This window comes from Mangifera indica, chromosome 14 (assembly GCF_011075055.1).
Source record: "Mangifera indica cultivar Alphonso chromosome 14, CATAS_Mindica_2.1, whole genome shotgun sequence".
Classification (NCBI taxonomy): Eukaryota; Viridiplantae; Streptophyta; class Magnoliopsida; order Sapindales; family Anacardiaceae; genus Mangifera; species Mangifera indica.
The window spans coordinates 1,925,641-1,945,992 of NC_058150.1; the positions used below are offsets into that span (position 1 = coordinate 1,925,641).

General features: G+C 31.6%; 2 protein-coding genes across 3 annotated transcripts; one reads left to right on the top strand and one right to left on the bottom strand.

Annotated features, from left to right (window-relative positions):
- The first annotated feature begins 6,901 nt into the window (after nt 1–6,901).
- LOC123196419 (acetylornithine deacetylase-like) lies at nt 6,902–20,352 on the top strand. Of its 2 annotated transcripts, none has more exons than XM_044610440.1 (10): nt 6,902–7,336; nt 7,576–7,820; nt 7,958–8,066; nt 8,501–8,639; nt 8,721–8,778; nt 17,103–17,120; nt 17,267–17,389; nt 17,538–17,691; nt 17,777–17,810; nt 19,967–20,352. In XM_044610440.1, the coding sequence occupies exons 1-10, from the start codon at nt 7,010–7,012 to the stop codon at nt 20,068–20,070; spliced, it is 1,311 nt and encodes a 436-aa protein (XP_044466375.1). In that variant the 5' UTR covers nt 6,902–7,009; the 3' UTR covers nt 20,071–20,352. The 2 variants fall into 2 exon arrangements, with proteins under 2 accessions (XP_044466375.1, XP_044466374.1); XM_044610439.1 differs by lacking the exons at nt 6,902–7,336; nt 7,576–7,820; nt 7,958–8,066; nt 8,501–8,639; nt 8,721–8,778 and adding exons at nt 15,129–15,571; nt 15,801–16,045; nt 16,183–16,291; nt 16,726–16,864; nt 16,946–17,003.
- On the bottom strand, nt 8,864–10,691 carry LOC123196107 (acetylornithine deacetylase-like; the record flags this gene model as incomplete). Its single annotated transcript, XM_044609989.1, has 5 exons — nt 10,308–10,691; nt 9,826–10,070; nt 9,580–9,688; nt 9,007–9,145; nt 8,864–8,925 (listed from the first exon to the last, which is right to left on the bottom strand). Coding segments are annotated over exons 1-5 (882 nt in total), but the record flags the coding sequence as incomplete, so codon positions are not given.

The following is a 20,352-nucleotide window of genomic DNA, read 5'->3' on the forward strand; positions in this document are numbered from 1 at the left end:
GTGATATTTTGGGAAAATATGATTTATTTTATTTATTGAAATACAAAAAGAAATTAAAATTTATATTTACTGGTACGGAGAGGAGATTTTTTCCCGCGGGGACGGGGCAAGGATAGGGAGAAGATTTTCTCTGCGGGGACGGAGAGAGGATGAGAAGGAGATTTTTCTTCGCGATAAGGGGACGGGGATTAATATCCCCTCCCTATTGTCATCCCTACTGGCGAGTATTGATGTCACCAAAAGGGGCGTTTAGTTCATCATTCGAATTTTCTTAAAACTACTATAAATAAGCTTATGCTTAGAATTGTATGGAAAATATTAATGTTGAAGACCCTGAACTAAACATTACAGATGATTTCATACATCCTTCAAAAAAAAAAAAAACGTTTTCCTTGAATGCCTTGTACGGTTTATATTTTATTAGGGATAATACTCTCGGACTCTTGTTCCTTGTTACAGTTGCACTTCTGATGGAAATGTCGAATGAGTATATAATGAGGTTCAAATTTATTAGAAATTGGAGTCGGTTTAATAAGTACTGTTTATTTTTTTGGCTTAAAAATGAAAATTATATGTCATGTCTATATAAAATTATACGTATCCACTTTAAATACATAAATAGATATATATTTAATATATGTTATTATGTAATTAGGTGATTTTAAATTAAGAATAAAATAATATTTAATCACATAATGACATATATAAATGTGTACTCATTTATATATTCAAAATAAGTACATACAATATTACTTCTTAGTATATATAGTTTGATAATATATATTATTAATGCAATAAAACTACATAGAGCAAAAGCTTAATTAGCTTCTGCTAGAGTTATTCTCTCATTAGTTGAATCCAACCTAGAAAAAAAATGAACCCCAATAGCATCATTTTCTGAACCTATTCTGTCAACAATGAAATTTATCAACTCTCCTTCAATGATTATTTGACCACTTAACACTAATGAATCATAAACTTCTTTCATTTGTCTAACATAATCATGAATTGTTAGATTCCCTTTCTTAAGTGTTTGTAGAGTCAACTTCAATTCCATGACTCTTACCTTTGATTCTAAAACGCAATGGCTTTGAAGAGTACCCCAAATTTCCAAAGCAGTGGTACACTTTGAAATATAACCAAACAAAGATTCAGATATCAATACAAACAACTAACTCATTAATAGTCTATCATATTTCTTCCAATTCGAGAAATTAGGGTTTGTTTTAACCAAACTTGTTCCTAAATCATCTTTAACCATAACAAAAAGAGAAGGTAACGACATAAAACCAGTAAGATGATTTTCAATTTCATAAGTACCGATAGAAAATAATACTTGAACTCTCCTATAGCATAAATATTTTTTGGTAAGTTTAGGACTTACAGAAATCTAGGAAAGAAAACATTGATAATATTTTTTGTTAAGTGAAGCTATGTTGTTCATCATTAAATTAATCTTTTGTTAGTTATGAATGTGTAGTACTTACTGGTCAATTGCCTAATTATATTATTTTTAATAAATTATTCCCTACCCTGAAAAAACTTAATAGAAATTTGAAAAATACAGCATTAAACGAATTTAAAACTTGTATTAATCATGGTGGGATAATAACTAGGTCCAGAGAAAGCTGGTGACTATAATGAAAGATAATATAAAGCAATTATTGCAAACATAACTTGCGACGAAGAGAAGAGAAAGAATTACTCGTTGTTGCAGGATAAAAATTTAGAAGAAACTAAGCAAAGTACTTTACAGAGGGACCAAGAAATCTAGTTTGAGGCGCTGGTCGCACATATATATTTTAACTTAAACAAGGGATAACTTTGGATGTGATCGATGATAATAAAATCTTAGGAGCCTCTCTGCCTTGGAATTCGCCCGATTGGGAGGGAAGTGAAGTGGTCCCTCTCCCTCGTTTGACATTGTAAAATCAGATGTTTGAAGTTTTTAATTTCTTTCATAATCTTTTAATTAAATATTAAATATGATCAAAGTTCTTGATGATCCATGATGAAGTTCTCAGATAACAAGACTATTATGTGTATAAGTGGTAAAGAATTATACATGTTTGAATCCTTCATTGGACTATTTCTATTTAATATGTCTCTGTAGGCTATTCTATTATTTTATCATACCAATATCCAGTCCGCTTCGCTTCAGAAGGTTTCTACTATTATACAGAGAGGAGTTAAATGTGGTTAAGCTACAGCTCTTGGTGGGTTGAAATGTTACAATTTCATCATCCGGATTGACAGCAAAAACTTTCATGGAAATGACTCGAAGAATTTGAGTTGCATGAAGCAGTTCTGATGAAATTGTGAGAAGGAAAATGAATGCATTGTCGAAAATATAAATTGAGTTTATAAGTGTGAAGATTGAAACTCATATTACATAAAATCAATTAGTTTGTATTAAAATTCAATCTACATAGTTATATATCACTCTCTTATATTTTATTTATTAGATGTAAGACTCTCTTTCTTTCCTTTTTATTTGAGTCTCCAACAAATTACCAACAAATTACTGAAGAAGTGTTTATTCGGGACCCTGGAAGTAATGAGTTTCAACTTTTGCATCTATCTGACTGGTGTAGTTGGGAATGTTTGCTTTGTATCTTTATTTTTGTCTAAAGAGGAACAAAATGTGCATTAATAGCAAGTTTGCAGAGTAGAACTACATGTGCAGAAGTGATTAATCGTCCAAAAGAACGGACACAAGCCGATCGACTATGCTTTCTGGTGTAATCGTACAGGAAAAAGATAGAAGAGATGCACGAATTTAAAAGCTGCTAATGACTGCTCATCACCAAACTTCTGCCTTTCTTCATCTGATAAAAGTAAATTTCGTATAAAGTTGACAGCAAACGTGGGGTTCGACAGAAATAAAGAACATGACTGTCATATTTCCTAGCCATTAATGGAAGATTTTGACCTGTTTAAAATTAGTTTCCTGTTTAGGAGCTTCTCTTTACTCAGCTAGAGAGAAAGATAACTTCTGTTTTTTTTTTGGGGGGGTTAAGTAGATGAGCTTCTTTGTCTCTCTATAAAAAAGTGAGTCTCTAATTTTTTTTTTTAAAATTTTCATATTGGATCATTTATTTCCTCCATCTTTTAGATCTAATATATCCACTTAACCTTTTTAGTATGCTTAACCCAGAAAATCGACATCACCGATGTCTTTAGTCTTCCCTGAACAACTTTCACATACACAAAGCAAAAACAAAACAGATAACCCAGGAAGACCACCAAGTGAACGATAAAATACCTCCAAGAAACTCCAAAATCTGCCACCACTCAACTAGCAAAATTTTCAAAAAAGTATCCCAACGTCCACACCTAGAATAAAACATGCCGAAATCTAAAACCAAACAAAAGGTAATTATAACTTTCACAAATAATCAATACTAATTACAAAAAGAAAGAAAAAAAAAAACATAAAAACATCATGCTTGAGGCAAGATAATCTGATTCATGCAGCCAAACCGTGAGGCGAGGTAACCACAGCTGCTCAGATATGGCATTAAAAGAAGAGTTTTAAAGGAAAACAATAAAGAAGAAGAATAGGCATCAGAAGGAGAGTTTTCTTATAAAAAAAATTAAAGAAGAAGAAGATTGATGGGTTTCTTTGGTGCAGAAGAAGAGTTTTGAAAAAAAAAAAAAAAGGACGATAAAATGGGTTGGGTGTGCATGAGAAGAAAGAAAAAAATTGAAAGTGGAGAGAAGATTTTGTGTGTTCTGTTAATAGGATATTAGAAGAGGAAGGTTGTCGGCTAGAGATGCAATTCTGGCCATGACAAGATTTTGTGGCCATGGCGAAATTTTTTCATTAACATTATTAGATTTTAAGTGAAAATGTGTGATTTATACATTTAATAAGCCAAAGAGTGAATGTTTAAGCAAAGGAAGAGCTTAAAGAGATTTGACATGTTAGCCACAAGATCATGGACACAAAACTAATACTATGACATTATAATTTTTTAAGTAGAGAATGTGACATTTGAATGTCTGTTTTGGATGGTTAATGAGGTTTTATGATGATCAGAAATGATTTTGATCATATATATAAAGACTGTAAAATAATACAAAAAGAAAAAAGATGGATAATTTACACCAGTCCGTAGTAGAATGTACCAACAAGAAAATTTGCTTGTTTCGGATTCTATGAATATGTATAGCGAGATGTAAAAGCTCTTCAACTGTAACTTCATACTATTACCATTTATTTTTCGTTTGTTTGAAACTGTTGATAGAGATCCAAACTAGGGTTTTCCAAGAAATGCTCATCCACAAGGAGGAGTTGTCTGGGGGACACATTTCTTCTGACCTTTGCCTGGCCTTCTGCGAAAATACTGTCTTACTCTTACTGAATCTGTGTGAGTATTGTTTTAATTTCCAAGCTCAATATTCATGAATTTGTCATCAACATTTAACCTTACCCTGTCGTGGACCCCTGCAACATCCGTAGCTTGCAGAAGAGCCAGCTAATAAGAGTGAACATTTATCAGTCGCCTGAAATGATTTTAAGAACTACTTGCCATTGCAATGCCAGAGGAAGCTTGGTCCCCTCTCCTCTCTCTCTCTTTCTTTCAAGGCGTGTAAAATTTTACCCTCTTCTGCTTTCTGTTTAAGGCTGAAAGCCCTAATTCAAGATTTGATAGATATACAAATGCTGATTTAAGTAAACCCTTTTGGTGCTGACATGCAGATGCAATATCAGTGGTGAGTAGAAATCGACCAAGATTCGAAGTAAAAGCGAGAAATCGAGGAATAGTCGCGGTCAATGCATGAGGCTCTTATTCTCAAGTCTCAATCAAATCATTGCATGCCCTTTCTCTCTCTTATCTTTATTTTCATATTTCGTTTTTCATATTCTTTCAAGAGCCTTCAATTTCAGCCCTCATTATCTCTCTTCACAATCTGCGTTATTAATAGTGACAGTTCCCCTAAGTGCTGCATATCCTCTCTCTCTCTCCCTCGTCTTTTTGCAATTTTTTTCCCTAGAAACCCAGCCGGAATCAGAATGCTCTTCGAGAATGAATTAATAATGTTGTATAAGTGAGATCTTAAATTTAGTTATTAATTTTATAATAATTAAATAAATTAATGAAAATTTTAATTTTAAAATATTATTAAAAATATATAAATCTATATTTTCTTATATATAAAACTTTCTCTTTTTATATATTTTCAAATTTTCATTCATGTGTCATCTTATTAATGATTTAAATCTTCTTTAAAATCACAGTTAATTGCCAACCCATTAAAATTATGTACCAAGATAAGTGAAAAATTAATTTATTTATTATTTATCCATAATGACTTTTATTTGGTTTAGTGTAAAATAGTGTTTATTATTTGTTTGAAATTATGAGAATCAATTATATTTATCATTTTTTATCACCAACACCATCAGTCTTTCTAAAAAAATTTCATTTTTATGCTCACCAACTATATTATCGTCCAACTAATGATTAGTGGTGTTGATAGCGAAGATTATAGTAAAACCGTTTTCGTCACTACATAGTGACGGAAACGGTTTTACTATAATCTTCGCTATCAACACCACTAATCATTATTTTCACAAACCTATCACTCTTCTCAAGTGAGCCCAACTATCAATCATCTCTATCACTAGCACTCACCATTTAGGAGATGTTTGATTTGAGTAATATTTTATTACCAAAATAGAAAGATTACTTTGAAAATAGATTACTTAGAATAGTATTGAGTATAAATGATTACTATGTTTGATAAAATTTGATAGGTATAAATAATTATTGTATTTGGTTAAAGGTAATAAAATATTACTAATAAATTATTTTACTTAAATGCATTTGAATATAATTATTTTTAAATATTTTTTATATTATTTGTCATATTAATTAAAAATAAATTTATTTTTGTCTCAAAAAATTAATAAATAATAATATAATTATAACAAAATCAAGATTACCTTGGTAATATTTAAATACCTAAGGTAAATGTGGTAATCAGATTATCATCTATATTACTTGTCATGTCAGCATTAGTAATATAAGATTACTGTAATATTTTATTATGAGCAATGCTATATGTACCTTTTTTTTTTTTACACAATTCATGTACACAATGGTGTGTCATTATGTAATTAGGTGATTTTAAAACATGTGTCATCATATAATAAAGAAACATCCAATCACATGATAACACCACATCTGTGTACACAAATTGTATATCAAAAATGGGTACACATAGTTTTATTGTTTTATTATTGACAAACCAAACAAGAGAATAAAAGATAGATTACCAAGGTAATCTTCAAAAACTAAAACCAAACGGCCCCTTAATTACAAAATTCTTGCATTGTCATTTTGATTACTAATACCATCAATCATCTTTACCTTGAGATTTTATTGATCATGATAAATCTTTTTTTATAAAGTCACTAGTTGAATTCAATATATCATCTCATGAAAAGCTTTGGTGTTCAAAGTCCTCCCATCTCCAACACCCACAAATTTGGTGATCAATATCTTATCATTTTGGAACCTTAAAGGTACAATTTTGAAATATGTTTTCAAGCTCATAAGAGTAAAGCAACTAGAATATAGTAAAATGTGAGAAAAAGAGAGTAAAGAATATAGCATTTTCGTGATTTTAACGCAATTTGGCCGGAGTGATGCGATTTGGTTAAAATCACATTGAGATCAGTGATTCTAACCAAATTGCTCCACCTTGAAAATGGGTTTTGTTAGCCAATTTTTATAAAACACGTTTTCAAAAGAGAAAAATAAAAGTAGGAAAGGAAAAGACAAAAAAAATTTAAAAGAAAAAGAAAAAGACCAAGCCATATGTCGACCATTCACTGGTTGGTGCTTTAGAAAATATTTTAAAATCGAATCCAACTCTTCCGAATCCGTCAACAGCAAAAGCAAAGGCAATCTATTCAAAGTAAAAACTTTTTTAACGCTCGACTCCACTCATCGACTTTAACCAAACCAAACCGTTGGTAGCGTAATTCAGTCTGCCAATGGCTTCTCAACAAGTCAAAGAAAGTCTAGGCACTCTGAACAAGGACTCCTTCGTTGCCCTCCTCACCAATCTCATTGGAGAGTCCAAGTTTGTCCAAAACAACCCTCCAGAGTTGATCCCTCAAGAGGAAAGAGTGGTCAAACATGTGCTCGATGTTCTTCTTCCTTATAGCACGGCCAATGGAGGACCCTTGCTTGTTAACCACGTCACATATTCTCCCGGTAGAGGAAATCTTATTGTTGAGTATCCTGGAATTGAGCTCGGAAAGATCTTGTCTTTTGTTGGCATGCACATGGATGTTGTCACTGCTAATCCTAATGACTGGGTTTGTTTTTTTTTTGCTTTCGATCTCTCTTTTCGTATTGCAGAATTGTGGGTTTGATTTAGATCCGTCTTTTACTGGGTTGTTTATATGTCAAAATGGTTTTTTTAAGTTTGAAATTTGTTGTGGGGAATTTAGAATTTTGTTTTAAAGTCTGCATAGAGAATTGTGAATTGTATTTATATAGGGATTAAATAGGTTACTGATGATTACGGGTAATCATATGATTACCGTATGAGCAGGAATTTGATCCTTTTACATTGAGCATTGATGGGGAAAAGCTTCGCGGCCGTGGTACTACTGATTGTTTGGGACATGTTGCCCTTGTGACTGAGCTAATGAAGAGGCTGGGGGAGACTAAGCCGAAATTGAAGTCAACTGTGATGGCAGTTTTTATAGCTAATGAGGAGAACTCTGCCATAACAGGGGTTGGTGTCGATGCACTTGTGAAAGATCGGCTTCTTAACAAGTTGAAGGGAGGTCCTCTGTAAGTAATTGCTAGGACATAAATTCAGCTATTATTATTGAACTCTTATAATAAATATGAAACATCATTTTGAAATTCTACTTCTTTATTTAGTTTATTTTGTGTGTTAGTTGTCTGATATGATATTTTGTTGACAGTTACTGGATTGACACAGCAGATAAACAGCCTTGCATTGGTACTGGAGGTATGATACCCTGGAAACTTCATGTGACTGGGAAGCTTTTTCACAGTGGTCTACCTCATAAGGTATGCCATTATAATATTTGTTGCCAATAGTTATCTTCTCACATCTTACCATGGTAGGAAATTGTTTGATGACTATATATTCTATGAAGTTTAAAAAGTTCTATTGGATTGTTTTTCTGGTTTTGGTTTAAACATTTTGAAAAATGGAGTAATCGGCAAAATATGCATGCTCACAGAGATGGAATGCAAATTCCCTTTTTTGATATGTAAATAAAATGAAACTGAAATGGGGAGACATCGTGCAATAAGTCAATGTATGCAAAATGTATTTCAGAAAATTTATACCAAAGTAAAATACTGTTCTTAGTTGAAGCTCTCTGAGTGATGCTTTTATTTTACTGAGAAGAAACTATTGTTAGCAAAAATAAAATCTGAAACAGCATGATCAGAATGTACACATCTATAATGTTATGGTTGTCATTGGACATCTGCAGGCTATAAATCCCTTGGAGCTAGCCATGGAGGCTCTAAAAGAAATCCAAACACGATTTTACAGAGATTTTCCACCTCACCCAAAGGAGCAGGACTATGGGTTTGCAACACCTTCAACCATGAAACCAACCCAATGGCATTGTGAGTTGAAACTTGAAACTAGTAAGCTATTGAAGGAAAGAAATATCCTTTTATTTATAAAATTTATGTTCTTTATTGCAGATCCAGGAGGTGGTATCAATCAAATTCCTTTTGAGTGTACAGTATCAGGAGATGTCAGGTTCAAAATTTAGTCAGATTTTTTTAATTGAAGAGGCCATTAATATATAATGATGTCTCACAAAATTTTTTTTCTTCTTAATTTTGAACCTGACATCTCCTGATACTGTACACTCAAAAGGAATTTGATTGATACCACCTCCTGGATCTGCAATAAAGAACATAAATTTTATAAATAAAAGGATATTTCTTTGCTTCAATAGCTTACTAGTTTCAAGTTTCAACTCACAATGCCATTGGGTTGGTTTCATGGTTGAAGGTGTTGCAAACCCATAGTCCTGCTCCTTTGGGTGAGGTGAAAAATCTCTGTAAAATCGTGTTTGGATTTCTTTTAGAGCCTCCATGGCTAGCTCCAAGGGATTTATAGCCTGCAGATGTCCAATGACAACCATAACATTATAGATGTGTACATTCTGATCATGCTGTTTCAGATTTTATTTTTGCTAACAATAGTTTCTTCTCAGTAAAATAAAAGCATCACTCAGAGAGCTTCAACTAAGAACAGTATTTTACTTTGGTATAAATTTTCTGAAATACATTTTGCATACATTGACTTATTGCACGATGTCTCCCCATTTCAGTTTCATTTTATTTACATATCAAAAAAGGGAATTTGCATTCCATCTCTGTGAGCATGCATATTTTGCCGATTACTCCATTTTTCAAAATGTTTAAACCAAAACCAGAAAAACAATCCAATAGAACTTTTTAAACTTCATAGAATATATAGTCATCAAACAATTTCCTACCATGGTAAGATGTGAGAAGATAACTATTGGCAACAAATATTATAATGGCATACCTTATGAGGTAGACCACTGTGAAAAAGCTTCCCAGTCACATGAAGTTTCCAGGGTATCATACCTCCAGTACCAATGCAAAGCTGTTTATCTGCTGTGTCAATCCAGTAACTGTCAACAAAATATCATATCAGACAACTAACACACAAAATAAACTAAATAAAGAAGTAGAATTTCAAAATGATGTTTCATATTTATTATAAGAGTTCAATAATAATAGCTGAATTTATGTCCTAGCAATTACTTACAGAGGACCTCCCTTCAACTTATGAAGAAGTCGATCTTTCACAAGTGCATCGACACCAACCCCTGTTATGGCAGAGTTCTCCTCATTAGCTATAAAAACTGCCACCACAGTTGACTTCAATTTCGGCTTAGTCTCCCCCAGCCTCTTCATTAGCTCAGTCACAAGGGCAACATGTCCCAAACAATCAGTAGTACCACGGCCACGAAGCTTTTCCCCATCAATGCTCAATGTAAAAGGATCAAATTCCTGCTCATACGGTAATCATATGATTACCCGTAATCATCAGCAACCTATTTAATCCCTATATAAATACAATTCACAATTCTCTATGCAGACTTTAAAACAAAATTCTAAATTCCCCACAACGAATTTCAAACTTAAAAAAACCATTTTGACATATAAACAACCCAGTAAAAGACGGATCTAAATCAAACCCACAATTCTGCAATATGAAAAGAGAGATCAAAAGCAAAAAAAACAAACCCAGTCATTAGGATTAGCAGTGACAACATCCATGTGCATGCCAACAAAAGACAAGATCTTCCCGAGCTCAGTTCCAGGATACTCAACAATAAGATTTCCTCTACCGGGAGAATATGTGACGTGGTTAACAAGCAAGGGTCCTCCATTGACCGTGCTATAAGGAAGAAGAACATCGAGCACATGTTTGACCACTCTGTCCTCTTGAGGGATCAACTCTGGAGGGTTGTTTTGGACAAACTTGGACTCTCCAATGAGATTGGTGAGGAGGGCAACGAAGGAGTCCTTGTTCAGAGTGCCCAGACTTTCTTTGACTTGTTGAGAAGCCATTGGCAGACTGAATTACGCTACCAAAGGTTTGGTTTGGTTAAAGTCGATGAGTGGAGTCGAGCGTTAAAGAAGTTTTTACTTTGAATAGATTGCCTTTGCTTTTGCTGTTGACGGATTCGGAAGAGTTGGATTCGATTTTAAAATAATTTCTAAAGCACCAACCAGTGAATGGTCGACATATGGCTTGGTCTTTTTCTTTTTCTTTTAAATCTTTTTTGTCTTTTCCTTTCCTACTTTTATTTTTCTCTTTTGAAAACGTGTTTTATAAAAATTGGCTAACAAAACCCATTTTCAAGGTGGAGCAATTTGGTTAGAATCACTGATCTCAATGTGATTTTAACCAAATCACATCACTCCGGGCCAAATTGCGTTAAAATCACGAAAATGCTATATTCTTTACTCTCTTTTTCTCACATTTTTCTATATTCTAGTTGCTTTACTCTTATGAGCTTGAAAACATGTTTCAAAATTGTACCTTTAAGGTTCCAAAATGATAAGATATTGATCACCAAATTTGTGGGTGTTGGAGATGGGAGGACTTTGAACACCAAAGCTTTTCATGAGATGATATATTGAATTCAACTAGTGACTTTATAAAAAAAGATTTATTATGATCAATAAAATCTCAAGGTAAAGATGATTGATGGTATTAGTAATCAAAATGACAATGCAAGAATTCTGTGATTAAATGGTGAGTGCTAGTGATAAAGATGACTGATGGTTGGGCTCACTTGAGAAGAGTGATGGGTTTGTGAAAATAATGATTAATGGTGTTGATAACGAAGATTATAATAAAACCGTTTTCATCACTATATAGTGAGGTTTGACGGTAAGATAATTGGTGAACATAAAAATGAAATTTTTATTAGAAAGAGATCATTAATGACTCATAGTGTTGGTGATAAAAAATGATATATATGATTGATTTTCATAATTTCAAACAAATAGTAAATAGTATTTTACACTAAACCAAATAAAAATCATTATGGATAAATAATAAATAAATTAATTTTTCACTTATCCTGGTACATAATTTTAATGGGTTGGCAATTAACTGTGATTTTAAAGAAGATTTAAATCATTAATAAGATAACACATGAATGAAAATTTGAAGATATATAAAAAGAGAAAGTTTTATATATAAGAAAATATGGATTTAATTTTTTTAATAATATTTTAAAATTAAAATTTTAATTTATTTATTTAATAATTATAAAATTAGTTACTAAATTTAAAATTTTACTTATACAACGTGATTAATTCATTCTCGAAGAGCATTCTGATTCTGGCTGGGTTTCTAGGAGAAAAAAAAAAGATATTGAAATTTTTACCACTATTTTATTCCGTGTATACAAAAATGTCACATATCCTAAAGCTTTTATAAATATATCACAACAGTAATCACCTTCCCCAAAATATCTCTCTTCAATCTTTCATGCATAAATTCTCTCTCTTCTTCCTCTCCTTTCAAAGTGATAAAGGAATCATGTAGAAAATAGAATAAATGTTTCAAAAACAAAAGAAAAAAACTGAAAAAAGAAATAGATTTCAGATTAAGAATTTTTTACTGAAAAAAATTCAAAAGGTTGGCAAAAAAAAAATCTGAAAAAAAACTGGTTGGCAGACTTATGGAATTTTATTTTGTAAATTTTAGATTTCAACTTTAACAAATAAGATAAGTATTTAATTAAAAAAACTGAAAAAAAAAAGTTAAAAAGGGCTGGCATGGGTTGGCCACACGCCAACCCTTTTTTAATTTTTGAAGGTTGGTGTTAACGCCAGCCCTTGGCGTTAACGGAAACCCTCAAAAAAAATTAAAACAGGCAAAGGGTTGGCGTCCTTTGCCTGTTTTAATATAATATATATTATATATTATAATAATATAAAAAAATAGGGTTGGCGTTGACCCTCTTTTTTTTTTTAATTAAATTTTTATTTTTAGAAGGCAACCCCTTTTATTTTTTTAATTAAATTTTTTTTGTTTAAAAAATATGAACACCCACCCTTTTTAATTTTTTAAATTAAATTTTAATTTATTATAAATTTAAATTAATTTGATTTGATTGGATTAATTTGAAATTTGATCCAAATTTAAATTAATACAATAAAAAACAAAAGAAAATAATACTGAAAAAAAATTAATAAGGGTGGGTGTTCATATTTTTTAAACAAAAAAAATTAATAAAGGTGGCCAACCTCTTTTTTTATATTATTATAATATATTATATAATATATATATATATATATATAATTAATATTATAATTATATATTATATATATATAATACTATAATCTATAATATTATAATTATTAAATATATAATATAGATATAATTAATATATTAATATTATATATATTATAATATATTTATATATATTATAATATATATTATATATTATATATTATAATAATATAAAAAAAAAAGGGTTGGCCACCTTTATTAATTTTTTTTGTTTAAAAAATATGAACACCCACCCTTATTAATTTTTTTTCAGTATTATTTTCTTTTGTTTTTTATTGTATTAATTTAAATTTGGATCAAATTTCAAATTAATCCAATCAAATCAAATTAATTTAAATTTATAATAAATTAAAATTTAATTTAAAAAATTAAAAAGGGTGGGTGTTCATATTTTTTAAACAAAAAATTTTAATTAAAAAAATAAAAAGGGTTGCCTTCTAAAAATAAAAATTTAATTAAAAAAAAAGAGGGTCAACGTCAACCCTATTTTTTTATATTATTATAATATATAATATATATTATATTAAAACAGGCAAAGGATGCCAACCTTTTGCCTGTTTTAATTTTTTTTGAGGGTTGGCGCGTTAACGCCAAGGGCTGGCGTTAACACCAACCTTCAAAAATTAAAAAAGGGTTGGCCATGCCAGCCCTTTTTAACTTTTTTTTTTTTCAGTTTTTTTAATTAAATACCTATCTTATTTGTTAAAGTTGAAATCTAAAATTTACAAAATAAAATTCCATAAGTCTGTCAACCAGTTTTTTTTCAGATTTTTTTTTTGCCAACCTTTTGAATTTTTTTCAGTAAAAAATTCTTAATCTGAAATCTATTTCTTTTTTCAGTTTTTTTCTTTTGTTTTTGAAACATTTATTCTATTTTCTACATGATTCCTTTATCACTTTGAAAGGAGAGGAAGAAGAGAGAGAATTTGTACATGAAAGATTGAAGAGAGATATTTTGGGGAAGGTGATTACTGTTGTGGTATATTTGTGAAAGCTTTAGGATATGTGACATTTTTGTATACACGGAATAAAATAATGGTAAAAATTTCAATATCTTTTTTTTTTTTCCTAGAAACCCAACCAGAATCAGAATGCTCTTCGAGAATGAATTAATCACGTTGTATAAGTAAAATTTTAAATTTAGTAACTAATTTTATAATTATTAAATAAATTAATTAAAATTTTAATTTTAAAATATTATTAAAAAAATTAAATCCATATTTTCTTATATATAAAACTTTCTCTTTTTATATATCTTCAAATTTTCATTCATGTGTTATCTTATTAATGATTTAAATCTTCTTTAAAATCACAGTTAATTGCCAACCCATTAAAATTATGTACCAGGATAAGTGAAAAATTAATTTATTTATTATTTATCCATAATGATTTTTATTTGGTTTAGTGTAAAATACTATTTACTATTTGTTTGAAATTATGAAAATCAATCATATATATCATTTTTTATCACCAACACTATGAGTCATTAATGATCTCTTTCTAATAAAAATTTCATTTTTATGTTCACCAATTATCTTACCGTCAAACCTCACTATATAGTGATGAAAACGGTTTTATTATAATCTTCGTTATCAACACCATTAATCATTATTTTCACAAACTCATCACTCTTCTCAAGTGAGCCCAACCATCAGTCATCTTTATCACTAGCACTCACCATTTAATCACAGAATTCTTGCATTGTCATTTTGATTACTAATACCATCAATCATCTTTACCTTGAGATTTTATTGATCATAATAAATCTTTTTTTATAAAGTCACTAGTTGAATTCAATATATCATCTCATGAAAAGCTTTGGTGTTCAAAGTCCTCCCATCTCCAACACCCACAAATTTGGTGATCAATATCTTATCATTTTGGAACCTTAAAGGTACAATTTTGAAACATGTTTTCAAGCTCATAAGAGTAAAGCAACTAGAATATAGAAAAATGTGAGAAAAAGAGAGTAAAGAATATAGCATTTTCGTGATTTTAACGCAATTTGGCCGGAGTGATGTGATTTGGTTAAAATCACATTGAGATCAGTGATTCTAACCAAATTGCTCCACCTCGAAAATGGGTTTTGTTAGCCAATTTTTATAAAACACGTTTTCAAAAGAGAAAAATAAAAGTAGGAAAGGAAAAGGCAAAAAAGATTTAAAAGAAAAAGAAAAAGACCAAGCCATATGTCGACCATTCACTGGTTGGTGCTTTAGAAATTATTTTAAAATCGAATCCAACTCTTCCGAATCCGTCAACAGCAAAAGCAAAGGCAATCTATTCAAAGTAAAAACTTCTTTAACGCTCGACTCCACTCATCGACTTTAACCAAACCAAACCGTTGGTAGCGTAATTCAGTCTGCCAATGGCTTCTCAACAAGTCAAAGAAAGTCTGGGCACTCTGAACAAGGACTCCTTCGTTGCCCTCCTCACCAATCTCATTGGAGAGTCCAAGTTTGTCCAAAACAACCCTCCAGAGTTGATCCCTCAAGAGGACAGAGTGGTCAAACATGTGCTCGATGTTCTTCTTCCTTATAGCACGGTCAATGGAGGACCCTTGCTTGTTAACCACGTCACATATTCTCCCGGTAGAGGAAATCTTATTGTTGAGTATCCTGGAACTGAGCTCGGGAAGATCTTGTCTTTTGTTGGCATGCACATGGATGTTGTCACTGCTAATCCTAATGACTGGGTTTGTTTTTTTTTGCTTTTGATCTCTCTTTTCATATTGCATAATTGTGGGTTTGATTTAGATCCGTCTTTTACTGGGTTGTTTATATGTCAAAATGGTTTTTTTAAGTTTGAAATTCGTTGTGGGGAATTTAGAATTTTGTTTTATAGAGAATTGTGAATTGTATTTATATAGGGATTAAATAGGTTGCTGATGATTACGGGTAATCATATGATTACCGTATGAGCAGGAATTTGATCCTTTTACATTGAGCATTGATGGGGAAAAGCTTCGCGGCCGTGGTACTACTGATTGTTTGGGACATGTTGCCCTTGTGACTGAGCTCATGAAGATGCTGGGGGAGACTAAGCCGAAATTGAAGTCAACTGTGGTGGCAGTTTTTATAGCTAATGAGGAGAACTCTGCCATAACAGGGGTTGGTGTCGATGCACTTGTGAAAGATCGGCTTCTTCATAAGTTGAAGGGAGGTCCTCTGTAAGTAATTGCTAGGACATAAATTCAGCTATTATTATTGAACTCTTATAATAAATATGAAACATCATTTTGAAATTCTACTTCTTTATTTAGTTTATTTTGTGTGTTAGTTGTCTGATATGATATTTTGTTGACAGTTACTGGATTGACACAGCAGATAAACAGCCTTGCATTGGTACTGGAGGTATGATACCCTGGAAACTTCATGTGACTGGGAAGCTTTTTCACAGTGGTCTACCTCATAAGGTATGCCATTATAATATTTGTTGCCAATAGTTATCTTCTCACATCTTACCATGGTAGGAAATTGTTTGATGACTATATATTCTATGAAGTTTAAAAAGTTCTATTGGATTGTTTTTCTGGTTTTGGTTTAAACATTTTGAAAAATGGAGTAATCGGCAAAATATGCATGCTCACAGAGATGGAATGCAAATTCCCTTTTTTGATATGTAAATAAAATGAAACTGAAATGGGGAGACATCGTGCAATAAGTCAATGTATGCAAAATGTATTTCAGAAAATTTATACCAAAGTAAAATACTGTTCTTAGTTGAAGCTCTCTGAGTGATGCTTTTATTTTACTGAGAAGAAACTATTGTTAGCAAAAATAAAATCTGAAACAGCATGATCAGAATGTACACATCTATAATGTTATGGTTGTCATTGGACATCTGCAGGCTATAAATCCCTTGGAGCTAGCCGTGGAGGCTCTAAAAGAAATCCAAACACGATTTTACAGAGATTTTCCACCTCACCCAAAGGAGCAGGACTATGGGTTTGCAACACCTTCAACCATGAAACCAACGCAATGGCATTGTGAGTTGAAACTTGAAACTAGTAAGCTATTGAAGGAAAGAAATATCCTTTTATTTATAAAATTTATGTTCTTTATTGCAGATCCAGGAGGTGGTATCAATCAAATTCCTTTTGAGTGTACAGTATCAGGAGATGTCAGGTTCAAAATTTAGTCAGATTTTTTTAATTGAAGAGGCCATTAATATATAATGATGTCTCACAAAATTTTTTTTCTTCTTAATTTTCTTTGTACATGCAGGTTAACTCCCTTCTACAGGTAAGCCAGTGCCTTTTGTTCTTGAAATTAGACTATCAGGATTTATTTTTGTTCTTTCAAGTAATTGATCTGAAAAATTCCAAGCATTTGGTATTTCTAATAAGATAAGTAGTATATTATTTCCAATGCTTTGATACTTTTTTCAGTGTAAAAGATGTGATGGAGAAACTACAAGAATTTGTGGATGACATAAATGAGAATATAGAGAAGTTGGACACAAGGGGTCCAGTTTCAAAATATGTTCTCCATGATGAAAATTTGAGAGGAAGGTGTGTCTTCTCTCTTGCTTGACTCTGCTTAGGACCTTTTCCACATCTAGAATTTAGCTGCAGTTTTTTTCTAGACTTTGCATCCATTGTTTAGATAATACTTTTTGGTGTGGATACTTTTCTTCTATATATGTGCTTCTTTTTGCAGCCTTACGTTAACTTTTAATGAGGCGAATTCTGGAGTTGCTTGTAATCTTGATTCTCGGGGGTTTCATGTGCTCTGCAAGGCAACTGAAGAGGCAGTTGGGCATGTGAAACCTTATTCAATCACTGGGAGTTTACCACTCATTCGAGAACTGCAAGTGAGTTATTTATAATTTTCTGTCTGTGTACTTTGCTAGATTTGCATTTCTTTGTTTAATCATTTTTCTTAATTTTGTTTGTTAGGATGAAGGCTTTGATGTTCAAACTGCAGGCTATGGTATGATATTATCACTACTTTTTGGCAGTTTGCATTTTACTTTCTTAACTTGTGGTTGAAAATTAAATAGGCCATAATTTTTGAATTCTGCCTAAGAATGGTCACCTATTGTTGCAACTTGGTTTGTTTCAAACGTACTTTTATTTCCAAGTAGTAAAAATTATATCCATTTTGTGCTATACTAGTCCAGATAGTCAAATCCCATTCGTTGCTTCACTGTCATCGGATTTGGAATTTAACCATAATGACATGTGCTGTAAATTGAGAAGTTAATAGATAGTTTGTGTGGATATAAATGTGAATTTTATCAGAAGGGGTGGTATTCGGTATGCTTGTAGCCAGCTTTAACTAATTATTAGGGTTAGACAGATGAATTGTTGTTGTAGTCTGCCAGGGAGCTTATCTGTGGATGAGCTTCCATATAGTGTCATCTTCCCTTAAAATGATAAGGCTTTCCAGTTCATGGGTCAAAATTAAACCCATTAAAAGTAAACAGAAGTGATAATCCAAAGATAGATGATATGAGTTACTAGTTTAGTTAATTTTTCTCTGTATGGTAGCAACTCAAACTTTTTTTACTCTGGTGTAGTATGAGTCTGGATTTGGATGGAACTCTATCAAGTTCCACACTTTGGTAAAAAGTCTTACTCCCATTTTACTCTTTTAAGTAATGTTCTAAAAAGCCAGATTGTTATAGGGATTTCTTGGGTTGTAAAAATACAAATTTATATACTGAACAATGACTGGAATAAATATTACAATCATTGTGCGAGGAATTGCTTAATTAGATTTAAAAAATAAAAATCTCATTGATAGGGAATTGTTTTGCGTCAAAGTGTCATATATCAAGTGAAGGTATGGAGCATGTGTATCAAAATTTCACATACAAGATTTTGATAGTAATAGCCTCTAATTTACTCATTACATGAGCCTCATAGTGAAGGTTTATTCGGACTCAAGGCTTTTGAATATACCAAGGGTGCACCTGAAAAGGTCACATCTTTATATTTACTAATTAATTGGAATGGTATGATGATGTGTATATCATAAGAAAGGTTATGCAATGAGAAATAAATATAGACAGAAGAATAATTAGGAAAAGAATCTCAACAGATTAGAAGGACAAGTTTATAGAGTTGAGTGAGATAGATAGAGATGAGTTTATATGAAATGATTACATACTCCAAATAATATCTCAGAATACATATAGTATATTAATAATCCAAAACTAAAGAGCAGCTGCTTATAAGCCCTGTATCAATGATGCTTTAATATAACATCTATTACATCTGGTCTAAGTTACCGATTCTTCAAACCTTGGTCCCTCTGTTAAGCAATTTGAAATGTATAAACTTGAACCATTTTTCTAGATACAAAAATTAGGGTCCTTGGTGGGAAGAAAAAAATTTTAGATAAAAGAAATATGACTGAAAAGGGAAGAGAAAGGAGAAGAATTATCAGTCAGTAATGATAGATATTGATAGTGTGGAGAGAGAAAAAGAGATGGATCAGCTGAAGAAACACTCTTTAGTTATTGATATCACATCTCTTCTTTGTCCTCGCTCTCAAACAGAGTTTCTCTATTTTATAAACATCCTTCTCACATCTCCATTTCACATTTTACCTTTACTGTTAAGATTGTCGTAATTGTACAGTGGACTTAACAATAACCGTAGACATTAAAAGGGTATCATTTTGTAAGTTCATATCAAATTTTGCATTTATCTTCTATCCTCTAGGTTAGCAATGAAACGGTCCAGTTGTGAGACAATGCTGTTTTCAAGTAGTAAACTTCCTGTTTTTTCTTCATTGTGGTAGTGACTGCACGGTCTAGTGTAGGGGGAAATATGTTCTGCTGGAGCCTTTATGAACTGTAATCTGGTTTTTGCATGTAGTAGAATGGTAATTTGGAGTTCAGGCTTGTATACAGTGTTTTAAGATCTACTCAAGAATTTCTGGGCCAAAAATAACGCAGTTGTCTTCTGTCATTTACAATTCTGTTTCAACAGATTGCAGCCTTCTGATTTACAAATGATTTCTTTGTTTTTATACTCTCCTCATCTCAAAAATGTACATTATCTGGTGAAGATAGAATCTGGGAGCTATGGAAGTTAATCAAATTTTGTTTATTGATTTTATGTTGCATGCATCTGCAGGCTTAATGGCGACGTACCATGCCAAGAACGAGTACTGTCTTCTATCGGATATGTGTCAAGGATTCCAGGTTTTTGTCAGCATTATCTCCCAATTAGAAGATTGACACAATATAATGAATGGACGGTAATGGTCATGTTTTCTGCAACATAAAGATCAGATTGTGAGCTAAGTTTCCGGGTTAACAAATTCAGTCATAACCGATCCGGATTTGTTAATGTAGTTTTATTGTAATCCTCAGCAACTTATTGAAACAATCTATAAATAATACATATGCACATATGATGAAAATATAAGTTGTCATACAAATGGTGTAGTTAAAATGTTAGCAACAGTGTAGTGTATGGAATCTTTTTTCTTCTGTTATGAGTGAGCTAAACTTAACCGA

Bases quoted from the DNA above. Each gene is read 5' to 3' on its own strand.
- LOC123196419 (XM_044610440.1), top strand. From the start codon at position 7,010: ATGGCTTCTCAACAAGTCAAAGAAAGTCTAGGCACTCTGAACAAGGAC. The intron at 7,337-7,575 runs GTTTGTTTTTTT...CCGTATGAGCAG, and splicing joins CTGCTAATCCTAATGACTGG to GAATTTGATCCTTTTACATT. The intron at 17,811-19,966 runs GTATGATATTAT...ATGCATCTGCAG, and splicing joins TGTTCAAACTGCAGGCTATG to GCTTAATGGCGACGTACCAT.